This window comes from Oncorhynchus tshawytscha, unplaced genomic scaffold (genome assembly GCF_018296145.1).
Source record: "Oncorhynchus tshawytscha isolate Ot180627B unplaced genomic scaffold, Otsh_v2.0 Un_contig_57_pilon_pilon, whole genome shotgun sequence".
Lineage (NCBI taxonomy): Eukaryota > Metazoa > Chordata > Actinopteri > Salmoniformes > Salmonidae > Oncorhynchus > Oncorhynchus tshawytscha.
This window is the reverse complement of record NW_024609823.1, coordinates 232948-256724: the sequence shown is the minus strand read 5'-3', so window position 1 is coordinate 256724 and position 23777 is coordinate 232948. Positions and strand designations below refer to the sequence as shown.

The window sequence follows — 23777 nt, the reverse complement described above, 5'->3', positions numbered from 1 at the left end:
GAAAATTCCACACAAAAAAACACATTTTTTTGCTCAGAAAACTTAGTGGCCAATTAAAACCATGGCCCGCGGGTCGATAGTTGGGGGACCCTGCACTACGCCGTATGCACTTGTGGAGATCTGAGAGGATTTGACAGGTGTACGTAATATGTTCAAAAGCTCCACCTTGCCCTCTGATTGGCTAGGTGTAAGTCTCACCATATTGCTTATGCCAATCAAATCCTTTCAGATCTCCACAAGTGCATACGGTGTAGGGTCTAAGGGTCCATTTGGAATTCGGCCTGACCGGACACTTGACACATGTCAGCATATGTGTTGCATGTGCACTTCAGACACCTTGTGAGTGGAATAGGGTTTCTAAATCCCCTCCTTTGGTGAAATGTTTTCCTCAGCATTCTTAGAACCAGTTCTGTGAGGGATGGTCAGGGGGTAGGAAACCAGCTCCTTGAGGCCTGATTAGCTATCTTGGCTAATGGTCCCTGTCAAAACAACAATGAGAAAGTATAAGGTTTTTAGCTGAATAGTCTAAAGAGCTGAAGGCCCAAGGCCTCAGTGTGGAATAGGCATGGGTCATGTTCAGATAGTACTTCCAGGTTTCACTCTGTTTCCGACCATTTTTGTCCCGTTCCGTGACTGGTGAACAGGACCCTGGCCTATCACTTACCAGCCACTCAGTCTCAAAGACCAGGAGATGAACAAGGCAAGCAACTGAGGCTTACTATGTAAGAAGAGGTTTAGAGCTTTGACAATGTGTGAGCTACCGATCTCATAAAAGGTAACTTTTGAAACACTTTTTCCCAGCTTCGTATGAGTGTCTGTCTTCAGTACAGTCTTTCTGTGTGTTTGTGTCATTGTTATTTTATTGTGTTTAGGAGCCACCTTGTTTGTGTATCCTGAAAATGTTTCACATGCAATATCCTTCATGTCTATAATACTGTATATCTGTAGTAGTAAATTAATAAAATTCCTTGAAAAAAATAAACATTCTTCGATATTGCTATGAAGTTTAAGGTTTAATGGCAAGTGAGATTCTGGCCACATTCAGTGTACACAAACAGCAGCATATTCCCGTTACATGATTGGCTCTTACTTCTGGGTTAAAAGTATAAACTAAGCAACAAATATTTAAGGTAAGAAAAGTAAAAATGCTGTCTTAAGCTCTTTCAAGTTTAAAGAGAGGCATTACACTGATGGTCATTACACAGGTTCAAATGTCCGACCAAAGCTGACCAACAAGGAAGAGAAGGGCAAATCAGCCAATCAAGAGCTTGGGACGTTAAGGTTCTATCTGCATTTTAGTCTAAATGTAGTTATTGACATAGGTTTGTTCTGTTCAATGTTCTCTCCCTATATAGTACTCTATATAGGGAGAGATTATCTCAGAATCCTTTTTTTGCAGTTAAAACCTCAGTCACAAGCTCTCGTAATGACACACATTTACTTTTAAAAGTCAAATATAAAACATGAACACAATTATCAAAAATATAATGCAATTATAACAAATATATACAGCTGCAAAAATATAAACAATGGAGACATAGGTCCTTGTTGAGTGTGTGGTTATAAGAGAAATTCCATGGTAACGGAATTATGCTGAGACTCCAATTTTTCACTTTAATGCCAAACAAAAAGCAATGATTTCAAAGCTAAACAAAACATACAACTATGCACAATGACTACTTTGGCCAATTTATACAGTAAATAATAATAATATATTTAGTGGAAGAATTGCCGATGCTAGATTTGGTAGCAGAATTACAGTAAAATCTCCCTGTTTTATTATGTTACCAAACTTTGTATCTGCACAGTTCTTCCTGTTAATGTGTTTTTGTAAAGTTGTTCAAATTAGTCATTGTGCATAGAGTTCTATGGTTTGTTAAAAAGATTTTGGCAATGAAGAACTTTATCTACTTCCCCAGAGCCAGATGCCGTTTTTATGTCTCTACCACAGGAGGTTGGTGGCACCTTAATTGGGGAGGACGGGCTCGTGGTAATGGCTGGAGTGGAATAGGTGGAATTGTATTAAATCCATCAAACATGGTTTCCATGTGTTTGATGTCATTCCATTTGCTCCATTCCAACCATTATTATGAGCCGTCCTCCTGTTAGCAGCCTCCACATCCAGTATGAAGGAAGTTAGAGGTAGTTTCATGAGCCGTCGCTAACTAGCGTTAGCGCAGTGACTGGAAGTCAATAGTATTTACTAGCATGCTATCAGTTACCATAGACTTCCAGTCATTGCTCTAACGCTAGTTAGCAATTGTCTTAATGCTAGTTAGCAACTTACTTCAAACTGCATGCAGAGACAAATGGTATCCATGAGTTCATCTGACTCTGGGGAAGGGCTTCATTGCCAAAATCCTGAAGTATCCCTTTAAACTTTGAAAATAAATGGGTTTTGTTCAGTATACATTTTAAAGAAAAGAAATCACAGTCTCAGTATAGAACAGATGTAGACTCCATTAATTTGGAATCAAATTCTTGAAAATCATAACATTTTAAATTATTAAAATGACTGAAGATCTACAGACTTCAGGGTTGATTTATTTCCTCCAACTTGAGTTGACCGATTTTACACGGCATTAAATAAAAAATTAAAAAGAGCCTCCCGGGTGGCACAGTGGTCTAGGGCACCAGAGACTCTGGGTTCGCACCCAGGCTCTGTCGCACCCGGCCGCGACTGGGAGGTCTGTGGGGCGACGTACAATTGGCCTAGCGTCGTCCGGGTTAGGGAGGGTTTGGCCGGTAAGGATATCCTTGTCTCATCGCGCACTAGCGACTCCTGTGGCGGGCCGGGCGCAGTGCGTGCTAACCAGGTCGCCAGGTGCACGGTGTTTCCTCCGACACATTAGTGCGGCTGGCTTCCGGGTTGGATGCGGGCTGTGTTAAGAAACAGTGCGGCTTGGTTGGGTTGTGTTTCGGAGGACGCATGGCTTTCGACCTTCGTCTCTCCTGAGCCCTTACGGGAGTTGTAGCGATGAGACAAGATAGTAACTACTAACAATTGGATACCACGAAATTGGGGAGAAAAGAGGGTAAAAATTCAAAAATAAAACAAAAATAAACCTTCAAAGTTGGACCCTAGAAACCTAGATAAGTTCCCAAGTGGCGCAGCGGTCTAAGGAACTGCATTTCACTGGTTCGAATCCAGGCTGTATCACAACCGGCCGTGATTGGGATCCAAAAGAGCGGTGCACAATTGGCTCAACGTCGTCCGTGTTTGGCCGGTGTAGGCCGTCATTGTAAATTAGAAGTTGTTCTTAACTGACTTGTTTTTGAGGGGGAATTGATCCAAGGGCCTTCATAAGGCCTTGTCGCCAGTTGCCCATCCCCGGTGTAATTTTTTTAAAAATAAAGGTTAAATTTAAAAAATAACACCGGGGATGGGCAACTGGCGACCAACTGGCGACCCCCTTTTGAAGGGCCTTTGGATCAATTCCCCCCCCAAAACAGGATACAGCTTTGTAGTGAATTACCATTAATAAAATAAAACAGATAACAGAACAGTCTCAACAGCCAATTGTTGCATGATGAGCTCAGATTTTATTGTGCCCCCCATCATCAAAGTTGCCCATCCCTGGACTACACCAATGACTCACTGTATATATGAAGGGCTACACATACTGTACTTATAAAGATGATATACCTCGTCCTCCCTGATACGTACCTTATTCGTGGGCACGCGGACCTTGGGCACGCGCACGCAGCATCGCAGTAGGAGCGTCGTTGCGTCCCTTCGCTGTTTTTATTCACCTGACGAACATGGCCGCTGATGATTGAAGGATACCTCGGATCTCTTGTGATTTCTTAACTTGAGCAATAAACATGCGCCATTTGACGATTTCATTGTATAATATGTGAATGAACATCTTTATGAAGCGATAAATTGGGTAAGCGTTTGGGTTTTGCTGTCTGACAAGTGCAAGCAGCTGCTAATGCTAGCTAACGTTAGCAAAATTGTCAGCTGCCGACTGGCTTAGATAAGGTTCCTAGCTGACAATTATATTATACTACTCATTAAGTAGCCTTTAGTTACATAGTGGAGGCAACGTTATAGAACATGTTTTGCATGCTGATGCATTTGGCATGCCAAGTCGAGCTGGCTAACGTAGCTAGCTAAAATGTAAATGGTCATGTTACATCAACGTTAGCTCCTGTGTCACAGACAGTCGCGCTGGATAAGAGCGTCTGCTAAATGACAAATGTAAATGTAGTTAGCAAGTGTAAGCCAAATGAACAGAACAAGCACCTCCATTTCAGCTAGTTTACAATGGTTTGCGGACATGTACAAACACGTGAACAGTCAACCGGCTATCTTTCAAAGCCATTACTAACTACCATGCTATTAAGGATTTCCAAACCAGCAGCCAAAAGATGACTATATATAACGTTACAATGGCGCAGTCAGCACGGACGTTACTAATAATGCCGTTGCTATCCAGCGGTGCCTGCGGCTGATAATGTAATAAACCTCGTAGGGCCAACCCTGCATTTTTCTGTTTGAGATTATTAACGTTGTTCTGTTACGGGCCAGTGGAACCGAGGAATGAGACAGGGAGGTTTGGGCAGCTGGGCACAGAGGGAGTGGCAGGACTTGCTGTATGCATGAGTGAACTGGTTTGGCCTGATTTTCTCCTGGCTGTATGTCATGTGACATGTGCGTCAAACAGCTAAGTGCTTTTGGCTGCCAGCATCTCAGGGCACTCAGTTAAATGACTGGCTTCCAGCCCTTGTTGTGCAATATAACAACTCGCCTTACCTGTCTAGATTGCAGAATCATAAACAACCCACTGCTCATTGTCATTAGTAGCAGCCAGAATTGAGTGATTCCTAACTCCTCTCCACTAACATGATCTCAAATCAAATTGTATTAGTCACATGTGCTGAATACAACAGGTGTAGACCTTACAGTGAAATGTTTACTTATGAGCTCCCAACCAACAATGCAGTGTAAAAAAATAATAATAAGAAGAAATAAAAGTAACAAGTAATTCAAGAGCAGCAATAAAATAACAATAGCGGAGTCAATGTGCGGGGGCACCGGTTACAGACCTGGGCCTGTATTGACAACGAGTCTCAGAGTGCTGATCTTGGATCAGTTTAGGGGGGGGTCCTTGATCAGCACTCCTACTCTGAAACGCTTTATCCCTGGCATGAAACAAGCTGTTCATGGAATAGGCTAGTCTGTGAGTGGGAACCAATGTAGCCTCACTGTGTTGCACTCGAAGGTGCAGAAGCCTAACACATGGGTGTATTCATTAGTCGGATTACGTTGAAAAACGTCTCGCAACGGGGTGAATACCATAGGCCTATGTCTTATCTTAGTCTTGCGTTATGTCAGTTAGGCTATGGATCGACATCATTTCACAAACGGCTATTTGACACCCTAGTGTAGTTGTGAAAATTTAAAAGCAAACGGATTTGCTGTCACAAGAAGAAAACAAATAAAAACATTTTTTTTCGAGTTTGCTTTAAAACATGTAAAAAATCTACTATATGTAAGCTTGCATGCTTGTTTTCACTCATACATTCCACACTACTCACAATACCTAGGCTAGTATTGGGTCCTAGAGCCTGAGGAACCTCTTGGGGGACATTCCTACATTTCTGTGGACCGGCATATGTTTGGTGTTCACAAATGAATTATGTGGCACAGGCCTTCAAAAAGCCCCAGGATCTGAAACTGACATTGCTATGTTTTTGTTGTTGTTGAAAAGAGCCCTCAAGACAGCTCTGTGACTCAACTTCTGATGCAAGACCTTCAGAGTTTCACTGAAGCTTGAATTTGATAGGCCGCTTAAGTTTTAGCCTAGCCGCAGTAGTGCTTCCAGCTCAGATGAGGTTTAGTCATTGTTATCCCGAAATCCATTGAATGTCCTGTGTTAGTTGTCATGGTTATGTGTAGGGTAGCCTATTTGTTTAAATGCTTTGGTTGTGGACTAAATGTCCCTGTTGTTTATTTGACTCCAGGAAGTAGCACTCTAAACCATGCTGAAGTGGTTTTCCAATGAAGATGGCGCTCCTGGCCAGGGAGTAAGTATCAAACCAACATGTCTGTTTGTGAAGGAATGCACCTGTGCTATGTACATGTAGTATGCCCATTTGTGTGTGTGTGTATACACACGTGTGTGCAATGTTGTGTGTGTTCTTCCAAAGCCATCAGCCCATAACCCCATAGATGGGGGGGGGGGATTAGGGAGAGTGCTGAGCACACAGCTTTTTACTGTGTGAGGATCAGAAAACGTACTTCCTGTAGTGAAGCCACAGCTACCCTCCCCCCCACATATCCGCCCCAATTCACGACAATCGACCCCTAACAACAACCCCATAGACTTTTCCTTTCAGTCCCTAGCCTAGCCCATTCTCCTTGTTCTTATCCCTTAGCTGTTTGTATAATACGTTTATTGGATTGGGGCTGTTATTAGCTGAAACCTATCCAGTCCTCACACATCTAGAATCCCTCCATACATTACCATAGTGAAGACATGGAGCTGTCCCCCTGTGTATACCCCATCTCTTTCTCATCCATACCATGCCCTCCTCTGTTCCAGCGAAGGCTAGCTTTCTGTTTTCACTAACAGATTGTCTCTCTCTCCTTGTCTGTCTCTCGTGTCTCTCTCCTCGTTGCTTTCTCTCCTCGTTTCGGTCTCTCCTTGTCTCGGTCTCTCCTCGTCGCTCTCCTCGTCTCTCTTGTCTCTCCTCGTCGCTCTCCTTGTCTCTCCTCGTCGCTCTCCTTGTCTCTCCTCGTCTCTCTCTCCTCTCTCCTCGTCTCTCTCTCCTCGTCGCTTTCCTCGTCTCTCTTGTCTCACCTCGCTTCTCTCTTGCCTTGTTTCGCTCTGTCTCTCCTCGTCTCGTTCTCCTCGTCTCGCTCTTCTCGCTCTCCTCGTCTCGCTCTCCTCGTCTCGCTCTCCCCGTCTCGCTCTCCCCGTCTCGCTCTCCTCGTCTCGCTCTCCTCGTCTCGCTCTCCCCGTCTCGCTCTCCCCGTCTCGCTCTCCCCGTCTCGCTCTCCCCGTCTCGCTCTCCTCGTCTCTCTTCTTTGCTCTCTCTCTCCTCGTCTCTCTCTCTCTCTTCTCGTCTCTCTTGCTCTCTCTCCTCGCCTCTCTCTCACCTTGTCTCGCTCTCTGTGTCTTTCTCTTGTCTCTCTCTGTCTCTCTCCTCGTCTCTCTTCTTTGCTCTCTTTCTCCTCGTCTCTCTCTCTCTTCTCGTCTCTCTTGTCTCTCTCCTCGTCTCTCTTGTCGTCTGTCTGTCTCCCCCTCCTGGCTCTCTACCATATCTCCCTCTCCCCCATCCTACCCTCGGCCCCGGTCTCTCTCCAGGCGCTCGGCTCCCCCCAGGGTGGTGGTGGTGCTGAAGGAGGAGAAGGAGGCCAGGCAGCCCTGGTGGAGGTGGCGGAGCGGCTGGCCCAGACAGAGCAGCTGGTGGCCCAGCTGAAGGAGCTGATCCGTGAGAAGGATGGCTCGCTGCGCACCAAGGACGAGCAGCTCAAGGTACGTCCTGGGTGCTCCAGTTTGATGATGCTCCTAGACACTCTCCCGAAGGCCTAACCCTAACCATTAAGAGGTGAACATTTTTAAACCGACCGTAGATCAGTTCTTACCAACTGCAACATTGTGGCAGTTCAAGTCCCTCCTAAAGCCACAGGGATTGGTGACGGACAAAGTAGAGGCATTTATCAGAAAGCGCAATGCAAACACGGCCACGGCAGAGTGAGGCCCATATGCTGTCAGTTTGTTTTTAATTCAAGACAATAGAATCACTCATCCTGTTTCAATGGCAGGGAGTGGTTTAGTTACTTTTGTCTATTCATTTACAAGTCAAAGTCCACTTGTGCTGCACAGAGTGCTGACACCATTCTGCATCCCAAATGTCACCCTATTCCCTATATAGTTCACTACTGGGCCCTGGTCAAAAGATGTGCAATATATAGGGATTTGATGGGCCCTGGTTAACAGTAGTGCACTATATAGGGATTAGATGGGCCCTGGTCAACAGTAGTGCACTATAAAGGGATTAGATGGGCCCTGGTCAAAAGTAGTGCACTATATAGGGAATAGACGGGCCCTGGTCAAAAGTATTGCACTACATAGGGAATAGAGTGCAATTTGGGATGCACCCCATGTCTACAAGAGGGCTGCTGAGGAATTTACAGCCAATTTCTTTTGTCCAATAGAAACATTGTGGTCTCTGCTGATACTACAGCCATAGCTTAGGCTACCTGAGAGGCTCCATAGATAGACTATATAGTAAAACAGGATTGGAGTCCACAGGGAATAGTATAGGCTACTATCGCTAACTCACAGTCCAACCAAGGTGCATGAATGAAGAAACAGACTGGCTAATATGTGAGAGGTGTTCAGGCAGTCTGAGATCACAGCACAGTGCATCACATAAAAAAACAGCTCACAAACTCAGTGTCCATATGGCCTTTTAAAGGCACAGTTAGCCCAAATGAGCTTTTACAGTTATGCTTATTAAGACTTGATGCTAAAGACACGATAACTCCAAAGAGTAGGCTACCCCTCCATATCGGAGCAAGACATACATTGAATGTGTGACACCCCTAGCTTTAACTAAAGGTACCATGTCTACCCCTCCCCCCTCCTAATTTTCTACACAGGCAGAGAAGGAGGCGTGCGAGGCCAAGCTGTCCAAGATGCGTCTCCAGAACAAAGCCAAGGTCACCTCCCTCAGCGCCCAGCTGGAGGAGCTGAAGAAAGGAGGTGCTGCCGGGGGTGGAGCTGGGGGCCAGGGGACTCCCACCCACAGTAAGAAGGTAACACGCTCACACACACATACATGCACATATGTTTGCACGTACACACGCAGACGGACAGACAGACACATCCATCCACCCATCCAAGTTCAGTGAGCAATAGCAACAGGAAACCACAGTAACCCTTCTGACCTTTGACCCTGTTTTTCCCTGCATATGACCCCTGTAGGGAGGTGCAGAGGGAAGCGAGCAGGCCAGCCGTGGGAAGATCCTCCTCCTTAGGAAGAAGGTGGAGGAGCTGGAGCATCAGCTGTCACAGAGAGATGAGGAACTGGAAGTCAAGGTACTACCTACACCCTCACCAAAATCTCATCTATTCCCTTTTAGAATGCATTTTGAGGCAGAAAAATGTGAAGAAAGTTCAAAGGGGTTTAAACTTTCTATAGGCACTGTACATGCATTCCTATGAGCATTCATACTAGCTTTATAATGCCTTATGAAACGTGGTTTGGTTTAGGGAATGTACACATTTGCAGTTTAAAGCTTAGTTGCTATATACGGTGCATTTGGAAAGTATTCAGACCCCTAGACTTTTTCCACAATTTCTTACGTTACAGCCTTATTCTAAAATTGATTAAAAATAATTTTTCGCTCATCAATCTACACACAATACCCCATAATGACAAAGCAAAAACAGGTTTTTAGACATTTCTGTACATTTATACAACATAAAAACTCAAATATCGCAGACCCTTTACTCAGTACTTTGTTGAAGCATCTTTGGCAGCGATTAAAGCCTTGAGTCTTCTTGGGTATGACGCTACAAGCTTGGCACACTTGTATTTGGGGAGTTTCTCCCATTCTTCTCTGCAGATCCTCTCAAGCTCTGTCAAGTTAGGTGGGAAGCGTCACTGCACAGCTATTTCCAGGTCTCTCCAAAGATGTTCGATTGGGTTCAAGTCCGGGCTCTGGCTGGCCCACTCAAGGACATTGAAAGACTTGTCCTGAAGCCACTCCTGCGTTGCCTGTGTGCTTAGGGTCATTGACATGCTGGAGGTGAACCTTCGCCCCAATCTGAGGTCCTGAGCTCTCTGGAGCAGGTTTTCATCAAGGATCTCTCTACTTTTCTCCGTTCATCTTTCCCTCGATCCTGACTAGTCTCCCAGTCCCTGCCGCTGAAAAACATCCCCACAGCATGATGCTGTCACCACCATGCTTCACCGTAGGGATGGTGCCTTGTTTGTTCCAAACGTGACGCTTGGCATTCAGGCCAAATAGTTCAATCTAGGTTTCATCAGACCAGAGAATCTTTTTTCTCATGGTCAGAGTCCTTTAGATGCCTTTTGGCAAACTCCTAGCAGGCTCTCATGTGCCTTTTACTGAAGTGGCTTCCGTCTGACCACTCAACCATAAAGGCCTGATTGGTGGAGTGCTGCAGAGATGGTTGTCCTTCTGGAAGGTTCTCCCATCTCCACAGAGGAACTCTGGTGCACTGTCAGCGTGTCCATCGGGTTCTTGGTCACCTCCCTGACCAAGGCCCGTCTCCCCGATTGCTCAGTTTGGCCAGGCGGCCAACTCTAGGAATAGTCTTGGTAGTTCCAAACTTCTTCCATTTTTAAGAATGATGGAGGCCACTGTGTTCTTAGGGACATTCAATGTTGCAGAAATGTTTGACCTCATGGTTTGGTTTTTGCTTTGACATACACTGTCAACTGTGGGACCTTATATAGACAGGTGTGTGCCTTTTCAAATCATGCTCAATCAATTGAATTTCCCACAGGTGGACTCCATTCAAGTTGTAGAAACATCTCAAGGATGAACAATGGAAATTTTGATTCAACATTTTAATTTTGAGTCTCATAGTAAAGGGTCTGAATACTTATGTAAATAAGGTATTTCAGTTTTTTAGAATAAGGCTGTAACGTAACAAAATGTTGAAAAGGGGAAGGGGCCTGAATACTTTCCCAATGCAGTGTACATACACAAATAAATAAATACTGTGTTCCTAAGCTAAGGCCATGACAATACTGTTAGTGTTCCAGCGGACTTTAGTGTGTCACAACTAAAACATTCCACGTAAACATGCTTTAATACTCTGTGTATGAGTTGTATAGAACATGGCTTTCCTCAATCCAGTGTGATTGTGAACTAACTTTTTTAAAACAACCCTTTATTTTTTTGCCTACATACAGTGCCTTGGGAAAGTATTCGGCCCCCTTGAACTTTGCGACCTTTTGCCACATTTCAGGCTTCAAACATAAAGATATAAAACTGTATTTTTTTGTGAAGAATCAACAACAAGTGGGACACAATCATGAAGTGGAACGACATTTATTGGATATTTCAAACTTTTTTAACAAATCAAAAACTGAAAAATTGGGCGTGCAAAATTATTCAGCCCCTTTACTTTCAGTGCAGCAAACTCTCTCCAGAAGTTCAGTGAGGATCTCTGAATGATCCAATGTTGACCTAAATGACTAATGATGATAAATACAATCCACCTGTGTATAATCAAGTCTCCGTATAAATGCACCTGCACTGTGATAGTCTCAGAGGTCTGTTAAAAGCGCAGAGAGCATCATGAAGAATAAGGAACACACCAGGCAGGTCCGAGATACTGTTGTGAAGAAGTTTAAAGCCTGATTTGGATACAAAAAGATTTCCCAAGCTTTAAACATCCCAAGGAGCACTGTGCAAGCGATAATATTGAAATGGAAGGAGTATCAGACCACTGCAAATCTACCAAGACCTGGCCGTCCCTCTAAACTTTCAGCTCATACAAGGAGAAGACTGATCAGAGATGCAGCCAAGAGGCCCATGATCACTCTGGATGAACTGCAGAGATCTACAGCTGAGGTGGGAGACTCTGTCCATAGGACAACAATCAGTCGTATATTGCACAAATCTGGCCTTTATGGAAGAGTGGCAAGAAGAAAGCCATTTCTTAAAGATATCCATAAAAAGTGTCATTTAAAGTTTACCACAAGCCACCTGGGAGACACACCAAACATGTGGATTAAGGTGCTCTGGTCAGATGAAACCAAAATTGAACTTTTTGGCTACAATGCAAAATGTTATGTTTGGCGTAAAAGCAACACAGCTCATCACCCTGAACACACCATCCCCACTGTCAAACATGGTGGTGGCAGCATCATGGTTTGGGCCTGCTTTTCTTCAGCAGGGACAGGGAAGATGGTTAAAATTGATGGGAAGATGGATGGAGCCAAATACAGGACCATTCTGGAAGAAAACCTGATGGAGTCTGCAAAAGACCTGAGACTGGGACGGAGATTTGTCTTCCAACAAGACAATGATCCAAAACATAAAGCAAAATCTACAATGGAATGGTTCAAAAATAAACATATCCAGGTGTTAGAATGGTCAAGTCAAAGTCCAGACCTGAATCCAATCGAGAATCTGTGGAAAGAACTGAAAACTGCTGGTCACAAATGCTCTCCATCCAACCTCACTGAGCTCGAGCTGTTTTGCAAGGAGGAATGGGAAAAAATGTCAGTCTCTCGATGTGCAAAACTGATAGACACATACCCCAAGCGACTTACAGCTGTAATCGCAGCAAAAGGTGGTGCTACAAAGTATTATCTTAAGGGGGCTGAATAATTTTGCACGCCCAATTTTTCAGTTTTTGATTTGTTAAAAAAGTTTGAAATATCCAATAAATGTCGTTCCACTTCATGATTGTGTCCCACTTGTTGTTGATTCTTCACAAAAAAATACAGTTTTATATCTTTATGTTTGAAGCCTGAAATGTGGCAAAAGGTCGCAAAGTCCAAGGGGGCCGAATACTTTCGCAAGGCACTGTAACTGTAGTAACAAGAGAATGTCACCACTCCAAATAGAAACATCACCTTGTTCCTGAGCAGGAAGCCCAGGTCCATGTTTCCTTAGCCAGCGGACAGATAAGGGAAGCCAATGTCCTCCTGCAAGGATGTGAGGAATGAGTTGGCGTAGTGTTATTATCTCCTGCAAGGTGCCCTCAGGCCACAGCTAACATGGGGTCCTGTTCATTAGGCACCACGTGCAAGAAAACGGACTGAAACAGAGAAGTACTGCCTGGACTTGTTTTCTGTTGCAAACCGTTTTGTTACGTCATGCCCTAATGAATGTGACTGAGGTGTTTTCCTCCATCCTCTTATCTACGAAGTCATTTCTCCTATTAGGCCTATTCAGAATGTCTCACAGTGCTCAGCTCTCGTTTCCTTAACTATGGGAATGTTCATATCCCATGGCTATGTTTTTAAACAGTGTGGCCTTGTCAGTGAGATATGAGGGGTTGTGTCCTAGAGTTTAGAAAAATGTATTTTAGTGTCACTCCACAATGATACAAAATACAGATTTTTCAAACCACAATGTGGACCACTCAGTTTTGAGACACTAAAAACAATCCTAGTCAAACATGGTAGAGGCATCATCTATAATGCATTACATCATCTATACACATGTATGCATAAACAGAAAACCATGTACAGTAGACAGTTGGGCCCTTATAAAGACATGTCTCCTTCGGAGGATAAGGTGGCATGCTTTATTCATATTATTACCTGATAACATGTAATACAATTTATCATTGTCATCTAGACCCAGGTCAATCCATTTTTAGGTCAATCCATCCCAGGTCAATCCATTTTTAGGTCAATCCATCCCAGGTTTTAGGTCAATCCATCCCAGGTCAATCCATTTTTAGGTCAATCCATTTTTAGGTCAATCTATCCCAGGTCAATCCATTTTTAGGTCAATCCATCCCAGGTCAATCCATTTTTAGGTCAATCCATTTTTAGGTCAATCCAATTTTAGGTCCATCCATCTCAGTTCGATCCATCTTAGGTCCATCCATCTTAGGTCCATCCATCTTAGGTCCATCCATCCCAAGTCTATCCATCCCAGGTCGATCTTGTAGCCAAGGCCTACCCTGTTACATAGAGAATAGGTGTTTAGTTATGTTTGTGGTTCCGGTTGCTTTGTCCATCAAGTGTGTATGTATAGTGTGTCTGTCTTTTCATACTTAGTTATACCTGATCTAGTATCTTCAAGGTGTTTGGTGGAAAATTCTCAAAATTGTGTGTGAATGAGTATATATTTTTAGTGTTTGAGTGTTGTTGTGTCTACTATGTGTGTGTGTGTGCACCGATGTGCATCTGACCCGTGCCCACGTCTTTCCCTCTACCAGTCACGAGAGCTGGAGGCCCAGAGGCAGCGTGGTGCGGACATGGACGCCATGCTGGTGGAGCGAAACAGGAAGCTGTCAGAGAAGGAGGCCTACATAGTCCACCTGCAGACTGGCATGGCCACCGGAGAGCAGACGGCCACGCCTCCAGCCCAATCAGACACGGAGCACATGGTAAATACAAATTCCAGAAGCTTTATTGTCCTTGAAATCTACATCACATGGACAAATTGTCACGACTCAACAATGATGCTTCTGCTATTGGGACACTACGGATTTCAGAGAGATGTTAGGGGTACCAGTAACAGTAGTCACCAGCCCTGGTCCTGGATATACATGGGGTGTGACCAGCACGATCATATTATCCATGACCTCATGCATACAATCTAATACGAGGTTTCCCACCATACAATGTATTACGAGGTATCTCACCACACAATCTAATACGAGGTTTCCCACCACACAATCTAATACGAGGTTTCCCACCACACAATCTAATACGAGGTATCCCACCACACAATCTAATACGAGGTATCCCACCACACAATCTAATACGAGGTATCTCACCACACAATCTAATACGAGGTATCCCACCACACAATCTAATACGAGGTATCTCACCACACAATCTAATACGAGGTTTCCCACAACACAATCTTAATACGAGGTTTCTCACCACACAATCTAATACGAGGTTTCCCACCACATAATCTACCACACAATCTAATACGAGGTATCTCACCACACAATCTAATACGAGGTATCTCACCACACAATCTAATACGAGGTATCTCACCACACAATCTAATACGAGGTATCTCACCACACAATCTAATACGAGGTATCTCACCACACAATCTAATACGAGGTATCCCACCACACAATCTAATACGAGGTATCCCACCACACAATCTAATACGAGGTTTCCCACCACACAATCTAATACGAGGTTTCCCACCACACAATCTAATACGAGGTATCCCACCACACAATCTAATACGAGGTATCTCACCACACAATCTAATACGAGGTATCTCACCACACAATCTAATACGAGGTATCCCACCACACAATCTAATACGAGGTTTCCCACCACACAATCTAATACGAGGTATCCCACAACACAATCTTAATACAGGTATCAACACTCTAATGCGAGGTATCCCACACACAATCTAATGCGAGGTATCCCACCACACAATCTAATACGAGGTATCCCACCACACAATCTAATACGAGGTGTCTCACCACACAATCTAATACGAGGTGTCTCACCACACAATCTAATACGAGGTATCCCACCACACAATCTAATACAAGGTTTTTGGGTGGTTTTCCAGGCGTTGCCGGAGGAGAGCGGAGCGGGCTCCCTGGCGGAGCTGCAGCTGCTGGTCCTAAGTCTGACCAGGAAGGTGGGCGAGGGTGATGAACGGTACAGCCTGCTGCAGGAGCAGACTGAGAGCCTCAAGGAGCTCCTAGTCACAGAAAAGGCCGCCTTCGAGGACAAGGAGAACATGTACAAACAAAACGTAGGTTATGGTGAAAAATCACAGATTTCGCAGATGTGATTTTTTAACGTGATTTATCAGCAAATCTGCTTATGACTTTATATTATAAGAGATGTACTATTTTTTTTAATCATCACATTATTTATCGTCACGTTTATTAGTGACAGATAAACATTAAAACAAAACATCCAGTTACAACTCAACTCCTCCCCCCGTCCCTGTAAAATCAGCTTGTTCATGTTTTCTGTGTCTTGGCCAATCACATCACTGTTCACCTCATCAGCTGAAGAAATCGCAAACGCTCTATTTCCCTGTCAGACCAGCCGTGACCAGCCGTGTATTCAAGCTTCCCTGTCAGACCAGCCATGTATTCAAGCTTCCCTGTCAGACCAGCCGTGACCAGCCGTGTATTCAAGCTTCCCTGTCAGACCAGCCGTGACCAGCCGTGTATTCAAGCTTCCCTGTCAGACCAGCCGTGACCAGCCATGTATTCAAGCTTCACAAATGTCTTCTGAATGAACTATCGTTTCAGATCCAGACGTTTAAAGACATCATTCTGCAGAAAGACAACAAGCTAATGGAGGTCAACCAGATGCATGAGCAGGAGCTCTTCAAGTTGGCCGCCAAGTCTGACGCCAGCGCTGATCTGGAACAGGTAAACTAGACTAGAGGATTTACCACTGTTACTTTTGTTTTACCATTAAAATGACCAGTAAAATCTACTATGAACCCACTTTAAATTGTCCTTATTCCGTGAAGTTACTCTATTCATTCTGAACTCTGTAACCTGGCTGCATGCTAGCTGTAGATACACTATAGATTATTCTATCTTAAGTCATTGGAAGGAACATTCGGTTTCAAAACAGTTATACATCCAGCGAATTGTACCAAAAGTGAAAAATTTCCAGTTACAACATGCAATGTCCTAGTGTGACCACAAGATCATGTTGTGATATACAGTATCACTGCTGTGCACCGTGGGTAGTGTAGTTGCTGACATGGCTGTCTGTCCTCCCCAGCTCCTGAAGGCTCTGAAACAGAAACTACATGAGAAGGAGGAGGTGCTGCAGGGTAAAAACCAGGTTATTGATGTCCTCCAGGGGGAGGTGGACTCCAGAGACCAGCAGATCAAGGTGAGGGGTTATTTAAATAGGTCAAACTTTATTTAAGGTGAACTATCCCTTTAAGGGGTCCTCTTTGTGTCTCAGGTAGAGCATGGCGCTTGCACCGCCTGGATCAGGGGGTTTGTTTCCCGCTGGGGCCACCCATATGAAGAATGTATGCACACATGACTGTACATCACTTTGGATAAAAACTTCTGCTAAATGGCATATATTATGATCTATTCTAAGGAACCACATGGGTGTTAACAGCTATTCCCATTGGAAGGGTGGGCTAAAACAATATGGGCTACGTTCCAATTCTCTTTCTTTCTCCCAAAGTGTGTGTCCACTTCCCAACCTTCCTGCATACATTTAACAATGACGAGAACTCTCTCCAGACTACTCTTACATCAATCCAATGCTATTAGATCCCTTACAGGGAGTGTGCAAGTGCACACTACTAGGAAGAGGGTGGAGAATCAAGGATACAGTCTTGGTGATGGCTACTACTATAATGAATAATAATTTGGTGGGTGCTTATATTTGTCCTATTTCATACACATACAAGTGTGTATTAATACGCCTGTGTGAATTCTAAATGTGTTTTTTGTGTATCCCATCTCTCCGGACACCCTCGGAGAGTGGCGTGACGGCCAGGGTCAGCCACTATCAATGGTGACCCTGGAGTAATTAACTTCAGATGAGGGAGACCAATCCCCTTATGATGTAATCTCTCTCGCGACAACCCTAGCTTAGAACAGTGATCACCAATTGTCCCTCCTTCCCTCATCCATCCCTCTCTATCCCCTCCTCCTGCTCTACCCTCATCCCTCCTTTTCTCTCCCAGGACCTTGTGGAGCGGGCGCGGCGGCTGCAGGTGGAGCGCGAGAGCCTCGGGTCCAAGATGGAGGCTGAGAAGCACGTGATGCGGGCTCAGCTGCGTGACCTCTTGGAGAAGCATCAGGGCGAGCTGCGCCGTGCCGCCGAGTGCCACGAGGCCCAGCTGGCCGAGCGGGAGCAGGCATTTCGCGGGCAGCTACAGGAGGAGCTGGGAAGGACGCCTGTCGCCGAGCTTCAGACCCAAACGCAAGCAGGGAGCGGCGGGGATTCTCCAGCCACGGCCCAGAGGATGAACGAGCTGGAAGGTAGGTAGTCGGTACAGGTGTGGACAGATACACACATTCTACAGACCATAGGATGCTTATATAATGTTGATGGGCTTCCTGGGATGTTAAGCTCTTCTTCAGGTCTTGTGAAGATCTCATGATCTGCTTTTCTCCTGTCACTCTCCTTTCTCTCTCTGTCCCCCCCCCTTCTTTCTCTGTCCCCCCTTCTTTCTCTGTCCCCCCTTCTTTCTCGTCTCTCGCAGCACAAGCCAAGCTGAAATCTGAGGAGGCCAGTAAATCGGAAGCCAAGTTCCTAAAGATAAAAGCCTGGTCAAAGTCTCGTATTCGACAGCTGGAGGACGAGCTGAGGAAAAGCCAGGTAAGAGATCCAGTTCTATCTAGCAAACTAATTGTAACATTTTAAATAGGCGGGATGAGTACATTTATAATCAGCAGCGTGATGATCAATGTTATAACTTTTCTGTAACAATGGTCTGTGAGAAGAGGGCAATTATTTTAGCAGAGTTTAATTCAGAGCTCCCATCTATTTAGACTTCTATGATTAGTATGCTCAGAGGGCACGTGTCTTTGGGAGAGGGAAAATGTTGCCCTGAATGTATGTCGTACACATTTAGTCTCATTCAAGAACCAGACATGTTGCACTGAGCTTCCCTTGACTTGTGAACTTTGACCCTCCTCCAGTCTGGCAGAGTGGGCCCTGACGTGACGTCCCTGCGTAGCCGCGTCACGGATCTGGAGGAAGAGCGGGAGGAGACGCTGTGGAAGCTGGAGCAGTACGACGAGATCAAGGCCAAGAACGGTGAGGAGAGTCTTCAACTATCATCACCTGACTACACTTATCTGGACCATGGTGTAATGAACTTAACACTTACAAAACTAGCTAGCACGTTATCTTATTGTGGACTTCTCCTTGGTGTTATCATTTATAACTCTTTAAAAAATGATGTGTTAATTGGGTATTTAGTAAACGCCCCACCCCCTCTTTTGTCTAGCAACGCGAGGGGGAAAAAAGCATTTCTTTAAATTCAAAGTGAAAAGGGTTTTCTTTTCTCTTTAACAAAAGGGTTTTCTACTGCAGATGTTCTCTAGATGTTCTCTGTACTGAAACTAATCTCTGTGTCGTCTGGTGAGGATTTACAAGAGGTTTGAAGACCATCTAAATGAGCAACGGCTCCCCATGTTTACAAGTGATCTGTTTCAGCTGTGTACATCTGTATGTTATTTTGGTCACTTGTTCTGTTTGATCTTTGTCAATGTACCTTCAGCGTGTTATTCAGAATCTGTTTACATTGTGTTCTGTCTCTAACATGTCCTCTGTCCTCATGTAGATGTGCTGGAGGTGGTTAACATGTCCTCTGTCCTCATGTAGATGTGCTGGAGGTGGTTAACATGTCCTCTGTCCTCATGTAGATGTGCTGGAGGTGGTTAACATGTCCTCTGTCCTCATGTAGATGTGCTGGAGGTGGTTAACATGTCCTCTGTCCTCATGTAGATGTGCTGGAGGAGGTTAACATGTCCTCTGTCCTCATGTAGATGTGCTGGAGGTGGTTAACATGTCCTCTGTCCTCATGTAGATGTGCTGGAGGTGGTTAACATGTCCTCTGTCCTCATGTAGATGTGCTGGAGGTGGTTAACATGTCCTCTGTCCTCATGTAGATGTGCTGGAGGTGGTTAACATGTCCTCTGTCCTCATGTAGATGTGCTGGAGGTGGTTAACATGTGGTCCTCATGTAGATGTGCTGGAGGTGGTTACATGTCCTCTGTCCTCATGTAGATGTGCTGGAGGTGGTTAACATGTCCTCTGTCCTCATGTAGATGTGCTGGAGGTGGTTAACATGTCCTCTGTCCTCATGTAGATGTGCTGGAGGTGGTTAACATGTCCTCTGTCCTCATGTAGATGTGCTGGAGGTGGTTAACATGTCCTCTGACCTTATGTAGATGTTAACATGTCCTCTGACCTCCTGTAGATGTACTGGAAGCCAAGCTGGTGGTGTACGAGGAGCAGCAGAGGAAGATGGCCTCCGACCTGGAGCAGGTCACCAAGAGAGCCGCCTCTCAGGTCAGAGTTCAAACCCCACCAGACGGTACCCCCAACATGCACTGCAACGAGGAAGTACCACCTACATCCCGGCATTCAGTGCAGTAGTGGTGTCGAGTCATGATACTTGATACTCAATGTTGGGGAAACCAGTGAGGGGTAGATGGGTTCATCTATGGATGCATATCTTGACTGTCACTCAAGGTTTCTGTTAACCAGCCGGTTTTTGCCCCCCCCAACTGGTAATTGAAGCGCGCTTTACATTCACCAATCAAGTGCATAGGTAGGCAGGCTTCAGCATGTCCCACACCACTTTGCAATGAGCTGGAAGCAGTATGCATTTTGCAGATGTATACTTAATTGTTTGAAACCTGAATGTTTTGCTTCTTATTGTGAGGCATGTCTTACCTTGCATCAAAGTAGCCTAAAGTATTTTCTAAAGACTTCCATAGGCTTATGCCATTGAAACCAGCAGCCTGTTTCTCTCATGTTCTATTGGTTTTCAAATCAACTTTGTTTCATTGACCAGTTGCCAAACTTCAACCCTAGTCATATTAGCAGCCCATGCTAGTTGTTGCATCATTAGATCTCCCCTGCTAAATGTTTTATCTCTGTCTTATGAACCTGCTGTCTGGTGCGGTCCGTTAATTGCATTAGGGAACAAACATTCGCGTGTAGCCTACTGCCTTGTGCGCATTGCTGCACTTATAATGTGAAGAAATAAGAGTTGATCAACATTTCAAGCTAAATGTTCTGATCTGTTAAATCAGCCTCATTGCTTTTTAAAGTTTTTTTGATGTATCCTTGTTGTATGATTTTGGGATCTATCGTCCCACACCTGTCCCAGAGTCTGTTTGGAAAAGGCTATTTCTTTCTCACAACGAAAGATAAGCTGAACAATAGAACAGGTTAACTTTTCTACTATGGGGGATAGTAGATTGTCATAGGCTAGTGATGTTGCTGTTGGTTTCTCCTTGTTGACTGAGGAACAGTAAACGTGGACAGTTATTCTAACAACTTCAAAGTGCTCATCAGAATTCAGTAAATAGGAGGATTCACGGCGTTGCATCCTAGTTGTATGTTCTGTTCAGATGAATTACCGTAATCTAAATGGGATTTCTCAGCACCTTGGCTGGAGGACGTAATCAGGTTACGCACCCAATACATATGGGTCCGGTACTCCACAGCGTCTCCTCCCGCTCCTCCTCCAGATCCGGTACATTTCAAAATGATCTGGTAAATGCAAATGCTGCAGTTTCCTAACAGAAACCCTGCTGGCACCGTACACCAAACACATCTGACACATCTATCCTATTGACCACTTTGCTGATGGAAAGACACTTGTTCTCAGATGAAATCAAACACCACATTCTCCCATGTTGAGTAATCCCTGGATGAGAATAAATGTCTTATCTCTGGACCCAATACTTCCTCCACCCCCAAACCAATATCCTGCTTCCCATGTCTTTCTGATCCTACACACACTAGGCCAGCGAGTCAGGTAGCGCCGACGACGCCCAGAGCCAGGTGCTGGACTGGCAGGAGATGGTGTCGGAGGCGGTGACGGCCAGGGACCGTGCCCGCGAGGAAAAGGCCACCATGGCCCTGCGCATGAGCCACATGGAGGAGGAGAGAGAGGGTAAGGGCCCTGCCACCACTGGTGGGTGATCCACACACACACAGGGCGCACTGGCACTACCACACACCACAGACACTAAACCTCACCTCAGACCGAAATGCAACAGTCATATCACCCAGAAGCCGCTAACCCGCCTCCCTCGACAACACAGAACACAGCTACCACTCCGTCCAAACCTTTTGTTATATACTGTCAAACAGCATACATCTTTTACCCAAGGAAACAGGGAGGAAGGAAGGTGGGAGGGAATTCTAGAGAAGTTATCTGTTAAAGTTCAATGTCTTCTGTTGTTGTATGAGAGCCCCTCACTGTCCAACTGAGCATGTTTATTTTTTGTTTCATTTTTTTCCCTCCAACCATCCGTCCCCGGCGAGCTTTTCATTCTGGCTCTGTGCCCCCCCCAACCCCTACCCCATGTCCTCCCCCCCTCCTCCTCCGCTCCCTGCTCCTGGGATGGGGGCAGCCAACAAGAACCTGTTTCCCATCAGTTTTGTGCATGCAGGCCCATCCCCCTCAGCAAAAGCCTGTGCCCACTGTACTGTCCTCAGTTTCCCAGGATCCTTTTCACCTCCCCCGGGGTAAACTGGAGGCAGTACAGTGGAGCCCTGTGCTTTTTATTAGTCCCTCTTCCTCCATGTAGTGTTTCTTTCTTTCAGTATCTTCCTCTCTTTTTAAGTTTCCTTCCCTCCCACTTTCCCCTCCCTCTCTCCTTCCTTCCATCTCTCCCTCCCCCAACTTTCCCTGCCACTTTCGGACTCCGTTGACTTCATAATGACACTGTCCTTGAACTGATCTGCAAAACATATTAACACAACAAAATGACAAGGCTTCAATGGTGGTGGGAATGCTAACGCTAACACTGGAATTAGGACTGAGGTCGGACCTTGTATGGAAAAAAGAAATAAACCAATGATCTTCTTTATAAAAAAGAAAGAAACCAATGATCTTGTTTATAAAGAATTAATAAACCAATCAAAAGAGCCCTAGAAGACTCTCCTCTAATAGAATTGTGAAATATCCTTATTGTTTAATTTATAGAAAAATGAGGCTATATCTAAACCACTAATAACACTAAAGTGAAAATTCTAGGCTAGAGTTGTGATGTCATTGTGAGCATAGTTACTTGACAGATGATGTGGAGTGGAATTATCTAATATACTGACATCATAGCTTGAGTTTTCTGTCTTCTAACACACATACTCACACACACACACACACACACACACACATACACGCACACTCACACACTGCAAGTGGTGCTGTTTTTCAACACTTTTGTCCTCTCCAATCATCTATCCATCTTTACTAACGCTTGCTAACCTCATTGTTGTCGTTTGCCTGTGTAACGCTGCCACCCTTGCTGCTTTTAGTTGCTGAAGTAGCTAACTGTTGCAATATCTGATTGGTGCATTCCTACTCAAACTTGGTTTCTGGAGCTCATCTTAACATCTAAACAACAACTGGCTGTCAATTAAATATTGTCATGTCCATTCAATGATTGCTCATCACTTAATAAATTATATGGAGTCAATTCCATAAGTTCATTCTGTTAAAGGAGATTCCTTGGAATTCAAGAATCTAAAGAGTCCTCATTGAAAATAAATGACCATTTTTTTTATTCGCTTGGCTACATTGACCACTTTGCACTACCACATCTGCAATCCTCACCCAATGAAACCCTTCTCTCTGTCACCCAATGAAACCCCTTTCTCTGTCACTCTTTGCTTTTAGCCAGTCCTCCCCCACCCCTCCCACATCTACCTGATATCACAAAACAGATGGGAATGAGTTTTGTGCAAATTGTTGGCCCTGATTGATCAATTTGACATAAATGTGATTGCTACCCCCTCCCCTTCCCCTTGATGGTCCAATCACTGACTAGTGACCACTGATAATTAAAAATGTAGTGACCACTGATCACAGTCCAATCTCAATGTGGGCAGCTTTTAGTCGCAATGGCTGTGACCTCCCTGCTTTCCAGTATGGCATATCACCATTGAAAATGTTGTTGCAGTACAGTCTCCTTGAGCCGTAAAGACATTGCAGCCGCCCTCCTTCCATCCTCCTCGTGTTTGGTTGCAGCCTGTCTCCCTCCCTATTAGTTGTGCATGGCTTTGACCAGAAACTCTGCTTTTTGGAAAGTCTACACAGCCACGCAATCAACACACACACACACACACACACACACACACACGTATGTAAAGAACACACGCTCATAGGAGTCTGGAGTGCTCTCTTTCTCTCCTCTCTGGAGTGAGTCTGCACGTTTCCTTGTGTGCAATGCTGCTGTTGTGTGTTCATCCATTGGGTGAGCGTACCTTTTTGCAGTCTTTCCCTCTTGTCTTTCACCCTCTCTCACTCATCTCTCCCTATCCATCATCTCTGTCTCACTCCCTCCTTTCCCTGTATCATCTGTCTTTCTTAAACCATCCTCTGTCTCTCCATCCTCTATCTCTCCATCCTCTGT

The 23777-nt window shown here is 44.8% G+C and overlaps 1 protein-coding gene across 5 annotated transcripts in view; it reads left to right on the top strand.

Annotated features, from left to right (window-relative positions):
* The first annotated feature begins 3711 nt into the window (after positions 1–3711).
* The window catches only part of si:ch211-220f16.2 (golgin subfamily B member 1), a 53522-nt gene continuing 33456 nt past the window's right edge, over positions 3712–23777 (top strand). For 3 of the 5 annotated variants that reach the window (XM_042319027.1, XM_042319028.1, XM_042319024.1), the window contains exons 1-14: positions 3713–3890; positions 5971–6033; positions 7317–7487; positions 8618–8773; positions 8943–9056; positions 13899–14069; positions 15236–15424; positions 15936–16058; positions 16423–16536; positions 17354–17651; positions 17876–17991; positions 18315–18432; positions 19601–19692; positions 21160–21310. In XM_042319027.1, coding sequence (XP_042174961.1) covers positions 5989–6033; positions 7317–7487; positions 8618–8773; positions 8943–9056; positions 13899–14069; positions 15236–15424; positions 15936–16058; positions 16423–16536; positions 17354–17651; positions 17876–17991; positions 18315–18432; positions 19601–19692; positions 21160–21310 — 1858 coding nt within the window. In that variant the 5' untranslated portion in view covers positions 3713–3890; positions 5971–5988. Of the gene's footprint in view, positions 3891–5970; positions 6034–7316; positions 7488–8617; positions 8774–8942; positions 9057–13898; positions 14070–15235; positions 15425–15935; positions 16059–16422; positions 16537–17353; positions 17652–17875; positions 17992–18314; positions 18433–19600; positions 19693–21159; positions 21311–23777 lie in introns of all 5 variants that reach the window. The other 2 variants (XM_042319026.1, XM_042319025.1) reach the window with 1 other exon arrangement.